Source organism: Alosa pseudoharengus, unplaced genomic scaffold, assembly GCF_046254945.1.
Source record: "Alosa pseudoharengus isolate Yale_2024_CS ecotype anadromous, Long Island Sound unplaced genomic scaffold, YU_APseudo_1.1 YU_APseudo_1.1_scf_20, whole genome shotgun sequence".
Lineage (NCBI taxonomy): Eukaryota > Metazoa > Chordata > Actinopteri > Clupeiformes > Clupeidae > Alosa > Alosa pseudoharengus.
The window spans coordinates 12,347,698-12,366,754 of NW_027468664.1; the positions used below are offsets into that span (position 1 = coordinate 12,347,698).

At 41.8% G+C, this 19,057-nt stretch overlaps 1 protein-coding gene across 1 annotated transcript; it reads left to right on the forward strand.

Annotated features, from left to right (window-relative positions):
- Positions 1-8,223: 8,223 nt before the first annotated feature.
- slc25a3a (solute carrier family 25 member 3a) lies at positions 8,224-13,509 on the forward strand. Its single transcript, XM_076297321.1, has 7 exons — positions 8,224-8,368; positions 9,498-9,625; positions 10,137-10,316; positions 10,830-11,011; positions 11,380-11,552; positions 12,901-13,011; positions 13,346-13,509. Exons 1-7 carry the CDS (start codon positions 8,224-8,226, stop codon positions 13,507-13,509), a joined length of 1,083 nt encoding a protein of 360 aa, XP_076153436.1.
- Positions 13,510-19,057: the final 5,548 nt, after the last annotated feature.

Genomic DNA, 19,057 nt, shown 5'->3' on the forward strand with positions numbered 1-19,057 from the left:
CCCGTTCGCCTTGATTTTCCTTTTCACCGTTTGCTTCACAGATTGTTCATTATCATTCACAGCGATGTTCTTTCATATAGCTGGTTGCTTAGCTAGTGTATCTTCATTCACTAGTCATAGGACACGACCCCAAACGCTGAGATTTGAGTGAAAATTGAGTTGATTACATGTCTACGTAGAACAGCGGGAGGTCGATTCAATTGACTCCTATCCCAGAATAGTTGTCTGTAAATTGTAATCGTCTTAATACGTTCTTTGGCCAGGTACTTCGTGAACTTTCACTGAGGCGTAGTAATCCTCAGATAAACTGTGGCCCTTTAATTGGTGAAATTCCCAAGCGGCTGAACTGTTACAAACAATCTCGCAAAACTGCTGTCCAAAACGGCATATGGAGCTAAGTTGAGAAGTTGAGCTAAGTTTAGAGCTATGTTTGAACAATTTTGTGATGCGTGACCATAATATTATTGTGAAGTAGGCTAGTATAATGTGTAGGTCATTGGCAATTTAGCTAATTGACAGGGTTAAACAAGGACATCACACTTCCTGTAGGGTATAGTTTGCGCATTAAGACCCCAAAGTGGGTTGCATAGATAGACAACCTAATGTAAAACCCAAACTCCGTTATCTCCGTCTTCGCTTTAGACCCTGAGTTGGACGGGACTGGCTTTGTTTCCCCTACTTTTCACGTGACGTAGGGTAGTTAAGGACACATTAGCCAAAGAGAAGTCGCAACTCCTGATCCACTGTATACCAGCGAGGCACCGTGTGGCGACGACAGGATAATTACGGTAAAAAATATCTCTCATTTAACCTTACATTTTACGCGTAATGGTGGTGTGACCCTTTACGTGCAAATGTATCATGATACGATCTTGGTGTAGGACAGTCCCAAGTTACAAGCTGTTAGTGTTAATAGATAGCCTACAGGTGAAATGTGTTGCTTTTGTGCTACTCTGCACAGTATAGGCTAGACGGCAGATGGTTATGTATGTTTTTTGTCTATTTCGGTTAATAATCAGATGTGTCAAGCAACTTAGGTCGAATTAAATAGAAACAGATCAATAATCGTAGCTGTAGTTCAAAGGTTTGTTTTAGCCTGTCATTGTTTATCACTCTGATTACTGTAACATTTGTTCATGTTCCATATATTTTAATTTCCATTGCCTATATGGCATCACAATATCATCAATGGTTAATATATCTTCCTCTAGATCTCAGCTGCAAGTAAACATGTATCCACACACGCTGACGCAGTTGGACAGGTGGAATCCTTTCAGCGCTCCTTTTACCGACATGCATCAGAATGAGCAGCCGGCACCTGAAGAGGCGCAGCCGGCACCTGAAGAGGCGCATCCAAAGCGTAAACTCCCGTCGGTTGATGACGGTAACTATAGCCTAACACAGATATTACCCTAAGAAATCACCATGGCAGTATGCCCATAATCAGCGCAAAGTGGTATCCGATTTCTGGTAGTAACCCATTATGTTACCCATTCTGCTACCTATTCTGTTTATTCTGGCGTAATATTGTAGAATGTTAGTAGTTTTCAAAGTGTGTTTGGGGATAGGCCTATAGATTAAAATATCTACATGAAACTCAGACCAAGCGTAAAAGCAAGAACAAATGTTTTAATTTTAGCATGCTAAGTAGCATGTTCTTAAAGCTACCTGGCTGCCTGCCTCTGGATGTTCCGGAAGGGAATAGGGTCAAATCCTCACTGATTGGGCATCTCATAACATCATTAGTTTCATCTGGCATTAGAAAATATACACATGTAATCCAATTATTGAATGCATACCTCTTCCATTACTATTTATTTATCAGGCATTCAGAGTTAATTCATTGTTATTTTTTCATAAGCATTGACCTTTTTGACAACAAAACACAGCACTATTAACAGTTAAATACCAACATGTGTTGGTCTGTAGACTGCAGGTGTGCTAGGAAGAGGGCGTCTGTAAACTGTGCTGGCCTCATAGCTTGCCTTTCAGATGGAGAGTGTGGGGCGTTTGTACACTGGTCTGAGGAGGTGCAGTGGTTTGATGACCAGCACGAGGAAAAGGACGGCACAGTGTCCAATGGTGTCAAAGCTACATGGAACAACACCCGAATCCTCACCCGGGCGATGGTTGCCAACGGCAACGGCGTAAGCACATTCTGATCCTTGGCCTCATCTATCTGTCTGCTTGTCTGTCTGTTATCCTGTGGCATGCCAGATCAAGTCGGATCAAAGGTGTCTGTGCAGACTTTTATTTTGACAGAGGTGGCATGAACTGGGCAGTGGCACACACGCACGTGGCAGACTCACATGCGAGACAACTCCTAAACATGCCAGTCTAATCCCTGTCACTCTCTGTTATTCACCTGTCACCTCTCCCCTGTACCTCAGAATCTGGCATCTCTCCACATCTCTTCTCCTCTCTCTTCTCCCTTTGTCACAAGTTTTTTTTATTATTATTATTATTATTTATTCATTTATTTATTTTTGATCCTGTCTCTGCATATCCAATATGTGCAGCTATCTGCCAAGTTTGAGTCCATCCTGTTTTTTACAACAACAACAACTTGCATATATGTAGCTCTTTATCAAAACACCCAAAGTGCTTTACAGTGAAGGGGGGAACCTCACTAACCACCAATAATGATGCACGTCAGCCATTTTGTACCGCTCATATGCATTGCATATGACCAAGGGAGAGGGGGGGAGGAACAAATGCATTTCTCACCATCAGGGTCTCTTAATTGGATCCTACTGTCTTTGGTGCTTCCCCCGTGAGACAAAGCTTTCAGTTACCATGTTCAGGACAAATTCAGCAAAAGCTATCATAAAGAGGGGAAGAAGGATTTCTTTCTTTCGCATTCTGCCACTGTCTCTGTGTCTGTCTATCTCTCTGTCTGTGACTCTTCTCTGTTATCTTAAATGTGTGTGTGTGTGTGTGTGAGTGTGTGTCTGTGCATGTGGGTGTGTTTTGTTAGAACACCTACATTATATACCATGTAGGCCTACATTATAAACCATGTGCACTTTACAAATATACAAACAAATCCAGTCCTTTTCTGCATGGAAGTATTAATCATTGTATGTGTATGTGTGTGTGTGTGTGTGTGTGTGTGTGTGTGTGTGTGTGTGTATGTGTATGATGTACCTGAACAGATACATAAGGCGTTCGGACGGCAGAATATGGCGAAGGAGATGATGCCCAATGGGGTCCACATTCCAGCAAGCTTCAAGTACGTCAAGTAGTCAGAGTCACATAATCACCAGCCAATTGAATAGGCAGATAAGTAATGGGAAGGTCTGAAGTTGGTTATACTGGGGAGTGGAACAAAAACGTGTAGTTGTAACGTATGATTGACCGGAGAAGTTAGCTTCTGTTTGCTGTTGTCAACAGATTTGAAAATAATACTACTACTAATAAAGATAAAAAATATGAAATATTAAAAACAAAACATAACTAGATGTACCGCAGAGCGGTACAAAATATGACCGCCGCCCAGTCCAGCACATTTTTTCCACAAAAAGAAATCACGCTGAAAGGCCTATATGATTCTAACTGTCTAAATTGCATTATCCACACTCAATTCTCACTGGTATCTGCTAGACAACAAGTACCAAAACATGATTAGTTCATAGATTTCACATGTAAAATTCATTTTATACAACCCCACCTCCATCTTGCCTGTTCATAATTCTGAGAAATTCTTGATTGTTTGTGTTATGTTTATGTTATGTGTGTGGGTGTGTGTGTGTGTGAGTGTGTGTGTGCGTGCTTGTGTGTGTGCCTGCGTATGTGCCTGTGCATGCAAGCGTACATATGTCTACTGTGTGAGTATGTGTCATACGTATGATTACTGTGAATGTATGTGTGTGTGTGTGTATCTGTTGGTGCACATGTATGCACATGAAATGGGTTAACATGACCCCTGGAGGCAAACATACGGAAAAAAATGGTCATCCTAGGTCCTACAGTTCTCAAGATATTCACAGAGAACTGTGTCTGCCCTACCCTCCTTTCGGGGGGTCCAGTCCAGCGGGGGGGCTACAGATCAAAACGAAAAATGACGGTTCCATGCTATCCATGTGGGGGTACATGCCCACCAAGTTTTGTGTACCCCGGTCTTTCAGTGTCCCGGGAATCCTTGTTGGTGTACGTCATTAAATGTACACATAAATTATTTTATTGTAAGGCCCCCCATGAACGAAAGTACACAAAACTTGGCATGCATTCGGAGGGTGTCATAATGATCCTACACTTTTAATTTTGTGCAGTTTTGACCTTGTCAGCCAGAGATATTGTGATGAAAACACCTAATTTTTTGCTTTTTAATTTTTAACTAGGTGGCGCTATACATGAAATAAGTGGTAATGGGATGGGTTGACATGCCCCCTTAAGACCAACATACATAAAAAAGGTGGACCTCCTAGGCTCTACGGTTCTCGAGATATTCACAGAAAACTGTCTCCGGCCACCTACAGGCCAGTTAGTGTATAGTAACATAAATTAATTTATTGTGTGGCCCCCCATGAACGGAATTCCACAAATTTTGGCGTGCATACAGAGGGTGTCATAATGATCCTACACTTCCAATTTCGTGCAGTTTTGACTATGTTAGGTCACAGATACCTTCAATTACAACACCTCATTTTTACTTTTTTGTGTTTAACTAGGTGGCGCTATACATGAAATGAGTGGTTATGGAATGGGTTGACATGGCCCCTTGAGATCAACATACAAAAAAAAATGGTCCTCCTAAACCCTACGGTTTTCGAGATATTCACAGAAAACTGTGTCTGCCCTACCCTCCTTTCGGGGGGTCCAGATAAGCGGGGGGGCTACAGATCAAAACGAAAAACGATGGTTCCATGCTATCCATATGGGGTTACATGCCCACCAAGTTTCGTGTACCCCGGTCTTTCAAAAAAAAAAAGAAAAAAATAAATAAATAAAAAATCTGACTAAACCTATATGACCGCCGCTTCGCTGCGCGGCGGTCATAAATAACAAATATTTCTCATCTATTCTTAAATTCTTACCATCTATTGTTGCAAGCCCAATCCTAAACTGGAACATATGTACACGCACTAATATATTTTTTTGACATATACTAATATATCAAAATATGTCTTACATATTAGTGAATCAACCTTTCCAAAGGTACAGGGGGATATTCTAAGTACGTGGTTTAGTGACAAACCTGGGTAAGTTAACTCAGAGTAAGGGGTAAACCTCCTAATAGAAGAGCTGTATGGCTTCATTCTCCTTACAAAACAATGGCATAGAGCTCTTGTTGTAGGAGGTTTACCACTTACTCTTACTACTTGTCACTAAACCACGTACTTAGAATACCCCCCCCCCCCCCCCAGGTGCACAGTAGCTGTAACAGATCGAAGCGCGTCTCTGTAGTGAGGTAACTGATGGCTTTTCTGTGTCTGTAGACACTGGATCCCACTGTGGGCAAAGGTAGCTGCGTTCCTGTTCTTTGGCGTGCTGACCGGCTGCCTGCTCTACATCTTCCAGCCAGACGACTTCGTACCTCCGCCGCTTCAGGAAGAGGAGACAGAAGAGCTTGAGGACACCATCATGTTCACGTGGGAGTGGATTTCCATCATGGTGGCGGAAACTGTCGCCGAATTTGTCTTCATAACAAAATCGTTGTTCTCATTTTTTTAGTCTGGCCATGATTATATGATCGTATAAAGTGTTGATTGTACAGTGATCCGAAGTGGTGAAGACCCAGGAAATGGTCTCACTTTTACAATTGTGAATGCACAGGTGATGGTTTGCTGAATTTGACTTTTCAGGGTGTAATGGAGACGTTGTTTCTGAATGGTGGCAAAGTTTTTTGTAGAACTTTTGCAAAACAGACTTTTTCTGCAGATTTGATTTTTCTCTTTCACATTGTGTCTGGCTATGCACATACGTACACACACACACACACACACACACATACTCACATACACACACACACACACACATACACATGCATGTATATACACACACACACACACACACACACACACACACACACAGAAACCCCTTCATAACCCTTTCTCACACCCCAATTTTTAGGCTTTCTATTTGACCCATAAGCAACACCCGCTGCCTCTCTTCGAAACAAATGTATTTTTTATTTTTAGGCAAAAGATTTCATGTATGTGTCTGTTGGTCGTTTGGCCTGTTGTTTAACATGTTATTATGTTGTTTACACCCATGCAGTTAACCTGACTGATGCTCACACACACATTATTATCTATCAATATATCAATCTATATCTCTATCTATCTATCAATCGATCTATTTATCTATCTATCTATCTATCTATCTAGCTGTCTGTTAATCTATCTATCTATCTATCTATCTGTTTATCTGTCTCTTTCTATCTGTCTGTCTGTCTGTCAGTCTATCTATTTCTGTCTCTATCTGTCTCTCTGTCTGTCTGTCTGTCTGTCTATCTATCTATCTGACTCATCATAGCAATTTCACCATGACACCTTTGGGAAACATACACCAGATCTGCTGTTCTCTTCTTCATCTCTCTATCTTCTCCTGTCTGCCTTGCTCTCCACGCCGGACTAGAATACATAGAGTACGACGCCTGACCCATGCAGTCCATCACCATGACATACGTACCATGGGTTACTTGTAATTTCTCTTTTTTTACAGAGGTGAACTTCTTCTAAGCTGGGCAAGTCTCTTGTAGCCTGTGTGTATCATTTTGTGTGTGTGATGGTAATCATATTTATATTTTCAATAAAAATGTGTTTGTTATGTTAACAACAGATGTGAGTGCAGTTGCTTCTATGACTATACCTTGGCATGTGTAACATGTATTCAGTTGTCCCTAATTGTATGCCAGAACAATGGGCAGCAAGTCAATATTTACATCTGATATTATGATGGACTGATATACCTCAATGAACATATAGCAGATTTGTGATGGGTGGTGGAGGGTACTGTGTCTGTGCGATATTGAATGAATTGAATCAAAATAAGTCTTAATTGTGTTTTAATTATTCCAGTGACATCAGTCAGGTTCTGAGATGGTCCTTTACTGTAAAATAGATTTGACAGTGGATAACGTTTTTTTTTTAAGCTTTATGCTTTCAGTGCAGCACACGTCATCATTTATCAACAGTAACAGTAATGTAAATGTCAAATGTTTTTAATTAGTGCTTAATCTGCTGGCATAAAACTATGTGTTGCTTTGGCACGCATTGCCATGTTCATTTGGATCTATGTTTGGGCCACCAATTTCAGTCAATCATCTTCAATCCAGCATTTACGCACAGCGTTACGCAGAAATCTTGAGGAACATAGGGGGGAAGTATATAGCTGGGCGTTCTCTAGCGGCCGACTCACCTGACTCACAGCCGAGAATAGCCTGTCTGCCAGGCGTAATCTCTTTACTCATCCCTCTGTTATGGATCAACCGCACCCTGCCATTGAACCGTCTTGTAGTAGCTATTAAGTCTGATGTACTTTGTGATAGTCCATAGCCTAATGAAACGTGAAGTGCCTTTCCTGAAGGATAGTTAGGCAGTTTCTCTGTGGCCTAATGCAATAATCCTAGACTGGGATATTGTCTTACAAGTTCAAAGATACCCTTCATTATTTTATTGACACCGCAATTATTAGCCTGTAGTTTGTGTTTAAACGCATTCGGATGGGGGACAAAACAGGGGACAAAACATATATCTATAAATATTCTATGAATTCTATTAGTCTCCAACTAATTTTTAAAGAACATACTCTTACATACGGGTTGTTTCGTCCACGAGTTGAAAAGGATGCACCTTGTCTCCCTACTTTGTCGAGAGTGACGTAGATAACGGGAGGACAGATTGCTTTAGCAGAAGGTCAGTTGACGCCTGGGAGCTGCTGCACCAAGGAGGCGTCGTTTCGCGACCACAGTGAAGTCAGGGTAATGCAAAACTGCCAATTTGTTTACAATTATATTTACAAAAGCTTATATCAAGGTTGTAATCGATTAGTTCCTGGACTAGGCTTCTTTGTGTATTAGTTGTTGAGATCTTTGAGATTGTGTCTCCCATGAAATGCCTTACATGGGTTGTAGGCTATTTAGCTAATTAATCTGATTGCCCTAGCCCTAAGATAGCCCGGCTGGTTGTTTCCCAGAGGGCAATGAATTAATGTTGTTTCCCAGAGGGCCAACTTTATAATAGCTTTCTTTTAAATTCCCATAGCCCTCCGCTCCAGAAGATGTATCCGTACACGCTGACGCAGTTGACCCGGGCGAACCCCTTCTGCACCCCGTTCATGGTCTTGCATGAAGTCGCGGAGCCTGGACACGACGCACCTGTTGAGCCACACCTGAAACGGAGATTCGCAGCGGCCTCGATTGACGGTACCGAGATATGGGGAGAATAAATATCAATAGCCAACTGTTTGAAATTTACGGGTTCACAAATTATGTAAAAAGAAAAACCTTTGCGTCAACATTCATTAAGTTAATGTAAAAAATCAAACATCATAATAATAATCTTCACTAAATGAATGCTCACATTTATAGTTGAATTGCACAAATGTTTTAATTTTGGCCTGCTAAAGAGGACTATCCAGGATTAATAAAGGCTATCTGGCTGCAGCCTGTTAAAACTGCGGCTCACTTAGACTTTACAGACTAGAACATGAAGGACGAACTGTGCCTGACTGTGCTATGAAGGACACGGATAATTTAATGTCCCTGCATAATTAAATATATTTATTTGCAAGAATAGATGGAAACAAACGTTTCACAGCTCTCTGTCATAGGTTGTCATCAGCTCCTGAACTTGACCGTGACACCTTGGCCTTAAGCTCCTCACCGGCGTGCCTCGCACGAACTGGAAGTATGGCTTCTACAGACTTAGCTCCTTACCGGTGTAGCCATTAGTTTTTTCTTTACATGTGGATAAAACTCACGGTTGCACGTGTCTAAATTGTATAAAGAAATCTAGTAAAAAAAAAAACTCCATTACTGTCCTCTTCCAAAGCTTGCAGGGTACACCTCTGAGAATGAATTTTAGCCTACTGAGTGGCCTGGCTATGTTAGGCTAATAATATTGAATGCATTAGCTGACGAGGTCGTTCTTGTGTGACCATGTCACTCTGGGCTGAAGTTTTTAATTTTCTTTTTCTATATTTCAAACGTCACTATTATTTTTCCACAACTCTGTGTGGTCTGTGTATTTAAAATTAAGACTTCTAGACTTCTTCTCTCTAAATGAGTACCATAACTTCTAAAAGGCATATTATCTCTTGCATTATGCATATAATAACACCCTGCCATGTCAATTTCATGATATAGGATATACTGTAGTTATATAGGATGAAGTTATAATGTCATGTTTTATGTACAGTGGAGAATAAAATAATTGATGTACAGTGGAGAATAAATAACTCTTTTATTGTAAAGGAATAGTCATAAAAGTCGTGAAAAAAACAGTAGATAACTGTTTTCCTTGCTTGACCTTCTTTGCATGTGTCCCCTACAGACGCAGAAGTGAGCTGTGAGTATGGCTCCAATAAGTACTACGCTATCTGTGGCTTCGGGGGCATCCTGAGCTGTGGCCTCACGCACACAGCTGTTGTGCCCCTCGACCTCGTCAAATGCCGCATTCAGGTTTGTGCTGCCTCGACGACGCTTCAACGTCCAATCAATATTTCAAAATACATTTACTTTGATGAGACATGAATAGACACACGGACACTGTACGAGTTAAAATACAAGATCAATCACCCCAACAGAGGTGTAGTTTAATCATTCAAAAATATTAAGACAGTCCATGACATTCTCTACAGTGGGGAACATAACCCACATCACCCATAAGAATGCTTGAGTTAGAGTGCTGAAAATAAGCATGTTTAGCTTGGTTGCTGCCTGTGGTCCTATGGTGCCTATAGCAGAGATTGTGTATGGGCCCTGTGGATAAGGCGTAGTTTGAGTTAAACTACTAGAGAAAGGGAGGAGAATGGCGAGGATGCTTTGTAATACCAGTGTGTGACTGGTAATGAGGGTTTAAATCCCTCAGAAAACGGAAATGAGGTGAGTGATAGCTGTCAATTAGCCCTATGGGTTCCTCTTGAACTTTGGAAAACGTCATTGAATGATCGTGGTGGTGTTTGCCTTGCAGGTGGACCCAGACAAGTACAAGTCCATCTTCAATGGCTTCTCCGTGACCCTGCGGGAGGATGGCTTCCGGGGCCTGGGGAGGGGCTGGGCCCCCACCTTCATCGGCTACTCCATGCAGGGCCTGTGCAAATTTGGCTTCTACGAGCTGTTCAAGTCATTCTACAGTGACATGCTGGGCGAGGTGGGTTGGGAGTGGGACGGTAGGGTTGTCAGTCAGTCATTTACATGTGTGTAGGTAGGAAAGAACAAATTATGACTAGTACTTTAAGCGCTTTTGGCACTGAAGTATTCAATGTCCTGCTATAGTCTTACTGCATTTACTGTAATGCTAATTCTTCAGTGGTAATAGAGTCATTGGGAGAGTGGATACACAAGCAAAGGATAAAACATTTCATAACATTGTTAACAATTAAGTTACATTCATTTTTGTATTGCACAGCATAGGTATTTGGTGTCTGTAGATTTTTAGAGGTGTTTAGACAGAATTGTGTCGGTTAAAGATTAGTTTTCTTTGAGTGTGATCTTAAAGCAGCACTAAAGACATTTTTTGAGTTCAAAATTGACCTATACCACACCTGGCCCTGTATGAAATACAATGCAAGCAAATGGAGGAGTGGTGCATGGGTGTGTTCAATACCACTCAGATCCTACAGATTTGCACACAGCTCCTTTAACTCACGTGTGACCTGAGCAGGAGAACACCTACCTGTGGAGAACCTCCCTGTACCTGATGTCGTCGGCCAGCGCCGAGTTCTTTGCCGACATCGCTCTGGCGCCCATGGAGGCGTGTAAGGTGCGCATCCAGACGCAGCCGGGCTACGCCAGCACGCTCCGCGAGTGCGTCCCCAAGATGCACGCTGAGGAGGGCATCAAGGCGTGAGTACAGAGGGGAAAGGGATGGACCGTACACATACACACACACACACACACACAGACACACACGCATACTGACACACACGCATACACACATTTACGTGGTGTATTATTAATATATTCATGAATATATTCATATTTACCATTTAGACATATGTACACCTGAGAATACATGCTTGTATGCACACTCACACACTGAAGGACCATATTGTATGTTTCTTTTAATTAGTTTGCTGTGTTTTTGAGACACTTGTTCCTTTTTCACTTACTTTTTCCTTAGCCTTGATAGCCTGCAGTCATCGCCTTTTAAAGATGATTTGCCTAACAGTGTATCTCCCCCCTCTCCCTGCCATCCTCTGAGCCCTGTGTAGGTTCTATAAGGGTGTGTACCCACTCTGGCTGCGGCAGATCCCCTACACCATGATGAAGTTCGCCTGCTTCGAGCGCACCGTCGAGACGCTCTACAAGTACGTGGTGCCCAAGCCCCGCAGCGAGTGCACCAAGGCCGAGCAGCTGGTGGTCACCTTTGTGGCCGGATACATCGGTGAGTGACGCGAAGCGACACAGAGACACAGAGAAAGAGACACACACACACACACACACACACACACACACACACACACACACACATACAGACATACAAATGACTGTCCACAGTAACTAAAACAGATACAAATGTGTACAATGGTAAAAGATAGAGGGTGGAAGAGATATGTCAGTTTGCATTGTTTACATAGTTTACATATGTTGGGCATCGGAGCCATTATACGAGGGTATGTCTCCCACCCACTTTTTATAACTGTTAGTTTGGAACCCCCCCCCCCCTACACACACACACACACACACACACACACACACATGAGTGGTCAAATTCTAGCTACTGAGGTAGCTGTTGGAATATTACACACAGCTCGAAACACTTGCAAAAGCCTTTTCGCTTTGATTACAGTGGTGCTATGCGCTAGGTAACGTTAAATTTCGTAACCATTTAAACCACGTAAAGTTTTGCTTTGGACAAAGGCGTCTGCCAAATCCATAACCATAACTATAACCATAACCATAAATAATGTGTTTAAGTCAATTATATATAACATTAGTGAACAGTTTTTGTGAGTGCTATTTTGTTAATTTTGGGAAACTGCGAAGGCTGCTGAAGTGCCACAAGGGCGCAGCAAATGAACTTTAGAACTAAGCTCACAATATTCAGATGGGCCCACCGGAAATCCTCCTGAAGCTCCCGATTAGCCACTCCGGGCCTGCATTCAAAACATTAAAGAAATTAATTGAACAGATATTGCAACTGCATGCAAGGCTAACTAGGCCTATATCATGAGGTTATTAAAGCTGGTTCCGAATTAGTCATTGAATCAATAGTTTTACTTTGTTAGATAGAAGTAGCCTATCTAACAACCTGTTAAAATGTACCAGAATTCAGGAAATTCAGGAAATTGCATCTAGTTGCATCTAGTTACCCCCCCCCCCCCACCCCCCCTATCAAGTGTCCCACCCACTTTCAAAAAGCCTGTGCATAAGTTGTGCATTAGTCCGTGCATAAAACGCCCGTGCAAAAGTTGTACATTAGCATTATGGGGATGATATATTATCCATGTAGTCCATTCATTTGTTGATATGTTTTGTTAATTCGCACACTCACACACACACTCACTCATCTCTCCCTCCATCCATCCACATCCAATACAACCTTACTAAATTAAGTTCCCAAAACATGATTTAAATTGAAATACAATAGCATTATAGCATATGCTCTGAGCTTTGAATGGTTTTCAAGTTACAGATAGTCATAATAGGGTCATTACACTTGTGATCCATCTGTTATTATTCTGACACATGATTGTGTGTGTGTGTGTGTGTGTGTGTTTCTCTCTCTGCAGCTGGTGTATTCTGTGCAGTTGTCTCTCACCCAGCTGACTCTGTGGTGTCTGTGCTTAACAAGGACAGTGGGAGCACTGCTATCCAGGTAGTGAAACGCCTTGGGCCCAAAGGTGAGATATATACTTACAGCACACACACACACACACACACACACACACACACACACACAGATAGAGCCAGATAGATATGAGCCACAAACAGGACCACAAACATGCGGTCAAAAGGACACACACAACATAGAGAAATACTTACTAACACTAGATGGTGCTATTGAGTAAACTAAACACATCATCCAAGTTCTTCCCACAATGATGATTACATTTCAGAAGTTATGTCATATATGTAAAAAGTGCCTTCACACAACTTATTCGTAGAGATATGTTTTTTTGTGTGTGTTTTTGCATGTGTGTGTGTGTGTGTGCGTGTGTGTGAACCTTGGTGCAGGTGTGTGGAAGGGCTTGTTTGCTCGCATCATCATGATTGGCACCCTGACTGCTCTGCAGTGGTTCATCTACGACTCAGTGAAGGTCTACTTCCGCTTGCCCCGCCCTCCTCCTCCAGAGATGCCCGAGTCGCTCAAGCAGAAGTTGGGATTGGCTAGCCACTAATACCCTCCCCATTTACCCAGAATGCAACATTGGCCTCTTCATGCTCCCATCCACTCCCATCTACAGTGCACAGCTCTGTTTTTGTAAACATTCATCAGCTGTATTAGAGTTAGTCACTTGACAGTTCTGCCCATGCATCTGAAGAGGAGAATACCATAACAATGAGAAAATAAATCTTAAAAAAAAAACACATTTTGTTCTTGTAATGGTTTTAATATGAATGGATGAATAACAAAAAAGCTCTAGCATTTTGTAGCACAATGCTATGTGTAATTACTGTAACACGACCTGGATATTAGCATAAAGTATCAGACCTATACTCTAGATATTACAATTATCCTTTAATCTTGCATTTTCAGTCTTGGTGGAGGTGTTTCAGGACTGAGTTGTGTAGAGATAGTAAGAATAATGATAGTACTGCACTACTTTCCCAAAGTGTCATCACAAAGACTTGTGATTCAAAGAAACTACTCATTTGGATGGTTTAAACATTTATTTTTCAAGCCGGGGGAGCTCTTCTTGTCTTGATCTCAGACAAGGTACTACTGTTACATGTCCTTTTCTACCAACAGAGGGAGCACTATCCCTAAAGTTCAACAACTAAAAGGTCTTCAGGAGTGTGATGTATACCAAACAACTGTTGAAGAGATTCAAGCCAATGTATTTTCACTGTTAGATACTACAAGGGACCGATATGCCATATTTTAAAGGTCTACCTCTGGTGGCTCAGCTGAAGCTGCTTAACATGGAGGGTATCTTTGAGAAAATGCCTATACTCTATCTAAGTGTTGCACAGTACAGTGAAGCTTTTCAGTCTATCAGAAGATCTGCTTGTGGCTTTCGTTGACTGAAACACAGATGTAACATTTAGTTTTGTAGAACTGAAAACAGAACTGAAGCGTGGACCGAAAGCAAAACACTTCTGGACAAATTACGTTCATTAACAGATATGTCATCTCTTGTGTGTTCTCATAAAACACAAGATCACAAAACGGATTTCAATTAAGGATATAATAGATGCGGTGAAACAAAGCAATATTTGCAACATAAATGACTCACATTGATTTTATAATTATTGAGTTTATTATTAATCAACACTGACATCCATATTTGTCTTTGATAAGACATCATTCACCATAGAAACATATCTTCTCTGCAGGCTTGTCTACATCAGAGCAGGAACATTAAAAGTGACTGAGGGTGTTCTGTATGGGAGAGAGGAGTGTGTTAAAGGCCTGCTCTGGGCACGAGCATGTGCACAGCACTCCCCAAAGCAACCTGAGTGCTTTATCTGCCCGTGCTTCCTGTCATCAGCCCACAGTAGTGCCACACAGATAGTGTATCTGTGTGACCTCATTTAAATGAAGGTTGTTTTCATTTAGCAAAAATCCATAATATCCTGGGGTATTGGTATCAGTGAGTGTGTGTGTGAGTGTGTGTTCATAATGCTCTAATAGGACAGAGGAGCACACATGCGTCTGTATACGGTTCAAAATCACCAGGCTCTGTTTTTCATGAGCCGTTCTGTGCCACTGTTGTTGCCATTAGAATCCATTTGCTTCCTATTGTTGTGACTCTGTCTCCGGATTGCTGGGGACATAATGGAAATGTATTCTGGGAAATGGACTCCCAGAGTTGGCACATCTGGATTCTGAATGTTGCTATGATAGCAAGGGGCAAAGGGTCATGGGATATGTAGTCATGTCTGTTCATGTCTGTCCCTCCCCCCTCTGCTCATATCCACAAGCTCTGGTCTGCCTTAAAATGCTGGCCTGTTGAATTATGCAGCTCAAGCTATCACACATTCTGATCAATTTTACACCATCCATTGATATTCTGTGTTATGCTTTCATTGTGACACCCATTGTAACATTAATTCACAGAACATATTGTCACTTCCCCCCCAGTATACATCTTCAGCAATGTAGTATTTGAAGTTAGAAAATAAGAAAAGTTTTTTATTGAGACAGTAAGAAAGCATGATGAGGCTTAATTCAATTATTGAGGATGTACAGTATTTAGCTCGATGGTGTTTTAAAACCCCACCATCGACTTCAAGGCAGCGTTGCGACAGCCGACTTCAAGGCCTAGCCCTAGCCCTAACCGACGCCTAACCCTAGTGCCTTCCATGCAGCGTTGCCTGGAAGATGTTGAAGGCTTAAAACACCATCACGCATGTTTTTATGTCTGCAAGTATGTCAGCATGCGGCCTACTGTGTGTGTCTATGTATTTATGCATGTAAACCCATGGAGTGTGTGTGAGTACACGTACGTGCATATCCACTCACAAACAATTCCAGTAACTAGAGTGACCATCACTGAAATTGGGTAGCTGGAAAAGTGTAGCTATGGACCACGTGGGGGACTAGTCCTGATGCTATTTTTAGCTTGTCTCATTAGCTCTCACTTACTGTGGACATCTGAACATCTGTTTTTCTTTTCAAGTTGACACCACAGTGTTCTGCTACCATGTGTTTTGAAGAATGCAACCCCAAACGTGATTACTTTTTGTTCACTTTGTCGTGTAAGCTCAGGGGCCCTAACACCATTGTCACATGAGTGGCTTGTACAGCCCTGCATGACGTTGTCTTTGTTATGATTAAGCCTATAGCCTCGTTAAGCCACTATGTTGAGCTTCACAGCTCAATTTCTGCTGGTTTTGCACAGTCACACCTGAAATGCAGTGAATGTGAGTCTGGTCATACCAGAATTAGATGAAACCAGAATAGAGATGTGTGTGTGTGTGTGTGTGAGAGAGAGAGAGAGGAGAGAGAGTGTGTGTGTGTGTGTGTGTGTGTGTGTGTCTGTCTGTGTGTGTGTGTGTGTGTGTGTGTGTGTGTGTGTGTGTGTGTAAGTGCATGAAAGGGAGTACAAAACCATGAGTAGCCTGCATGACTTACAATGAAATGTGAGACCGAGGGCAAAGTTCCACTTGCTATGAGAAACAGACATGTGGTTGACCTCCATCGTCTTTGCAGCCTGGCTGTGTGGAATGCCATTTCATTCATGCCAGCCAGGAGTGGACAGACACATGCGTGGATGACATGGGTCAATTGCCCTCAGATCTTGCAGAGTTGAGCACCCCCCCCCCGCCACACACACACACACACACACACACTCTTCTTCTGCCACCATCACAAGAGGCTTACCAGCCTTCATCGGAAAGAACACAATGTCAGCGAGATAATCATGAGGGTACATGTTTTTAAAGAGGTTTCTCAGAAAGGCCTTCTAAATCAATGATGGTTCTTTTTTATGTTGTTGCTGGTTTCTTTCTTCCCCATCGTTTAGTTCTCTTCCCCTCATCTCCTTTGAGTAATCAGTAAGCACCTAATCAGTTAAGGGAAGTTAATGAGTTAGAACCACCACCAAGGGCAGACTGGCTGCGTGACTTTCATCATATGACTCCACTCATCATTTTAATCTTCACGTCATGCTCTTTATTAGCCATCTTGTTAGACCTAGGATGCATATATATATATATGAAGAGTTCACATGCAAAATCCTCTAAGTCCGTCTCACCACTTTTCTTTTAAATGAACATTTTTTATTCATTCATTTTTATTCATTTTATCTCCTATTGGTTTTTGCTTATAACTCGATATTTTAGACCAAGAAGCGAGTGGTGTTTAGCTTTGAAAATAAATTATTTGATTAACGTATACTATATGTATAGCATTCACTCACCATCGTTATCTCATTTTTGACGGAGGTGGTGTTTAGAGGCTTTTGCATCTGAAGTTTTCATTTTCATTTATCATTGGCTGCTTATTAGCACAACTTGTTTGCTGTTCACTTCTCGGGCAAACATGTGAACTATACTGTATGTAAGTGGGAGAGTCTGTCCCTTATAGCTCCATACTCCAGCTGTAACATCCATATTAGTTTATTCAGATGTTGCGTATCTTCAGGTTTTATACTTTATCTGAATGTACACTGTCAAAAAGGATTAGGGAATTCAATGCAATCCTGTGAAGCAGTGCGTAGTTTATGTGAAAATGTAGTGTTGTGTAGTATGTAATAAACTTTTAAACATTTTACAAGTTTATGTAAAAGTTTTTGTGCTTCACAACATGTGATCTGGCCCAGTACAAGTTTATTTGCACAAGGACTACACTGCACATTCACATTCTATAGGTTCTGTGTTCAGCATGAGACAGGAGTTACCTGGGTGGCATATATGGCTCTCTTCATGATGGAGAAGTTGTCTCTCTCCAGGATATTGTCCATGTCAGGGATCTCTCCCCTGGCAGGGAGGTGATGGGGAGGTAATCAGAGAAAGTGTGTGAATGTGTGTGTGTGTGTGTGTGTGTGTGTGTGTGTGTTTGTGTGTGTGTGTGTGTGTGTTCGTTCATACATACCACACACACACACACACACACGCTTTATCAAATTGTATTCAACTGACTTGTTTTCAACTGTTGATGTTTTTCATCCATAAGCAGCTTAGAATGAACATTTCCCTTTAGCAGTTTATCAGTATGTTTCATAGACATTTAGATCGTATATTTTATAGTATTATGTTTAAAACCAACCACACAAAGAAAATAAAACAAACCCATGACTTCTTTGCTCCGTGACATAAACTTTGCAAGTCATATAAACACATGAATTTACTTATTAGACAGGAGAGATAATGTATGACTTGAAATCGGTCATGTTCCATATGATGTGCTTTTTAAGTGGAGGAGGGGTGTTTGGGATTAGTGTCGATTTTGTCTTTTGCACGGGGTCACGCCAGCTGCCCTCTTCCCTAAAGAGAACAATGGGACAATGTGCTCCTCTAAAAGAGAGCCTGGGATTGGGCGAGCCTCAGTTGAGCCTCTCAGTGGAGTGCACCGATTGGTTGGGTGGCGTGGGGAGAGCTGGGAAGGTCAAAGAGTTCGGAGCACCAGAGGGAGAGATTGTATGTCGAGGTATCTCAAAGTACTCCTGAGTTTGGAGGGCATATTGGGGCGGTGGTAGTGTAGCGGTTAAGGAGCTGGGCTAGCGTGCAGTAGCCTGAAAGTTGTCGGTTCAATTTCCGGCTTTCACCGTTGTGCCCTTGAGCAAGGCACTTAACTCCAAGTTGCTCCAGGGACAATGGGATCCCTTGTAATATAGCTGACATATGTAAGTCACTTTGGTCAAGAAGTGTCTGCTAAATGTAATGTAATATTGGTGTTCATAACAGTGACATTGTGATTTCCCGTGAAGTCCAAGATCATGTTTCCTATTTAAAGGAATTGTCAGACAAAAGGAGTCAGACAAGACCACTGCAAATTTGGCAGACAGTAAATATTATACATTCCATTGATCCATAACATACCTCACATATCAGTATTGTTTTATTGACCGTTATCAACAACTCTGGTGTGATAATCAAGGCTGTTAGGTGGGATGATTGCCGGTTGATGGCCAAGTGCTACTCTACTGTAAAAAGGATTTGTGTCCTTGAGTCCTTTTAAATCGAATGGTAAACTCGAGCAACTGTTGTGGGATAAATAGGCTGTGATCCCTGACGTGGCTTGTATGCCCTATGGGTTTATTTGATGTGGCTGAGAATTGA

Coding starts and splice junctions, on each gene's coding strand:
- slc25a3a (XM_076297321.1), top strand. CDS start 8,224: ATGTATCCGTACACGCTGACGCAGTTGACCCGGGCGAACCCCTTCTGC. Junction 8,369..9,497: donor CGCAGCGGCCTCGATTGACG/GTACCGAGATAT, acceptor TGTCCCCTACAG/ACGCAGAAGTGAGCTGTGAG. Junction 10,317..10,829: donor ACAGTGACATGCTGGGCGAG/GTGGGTTGGGAG, acceptor TGACCTGAGCAG/GAGAACACCTACCTGTGGAG.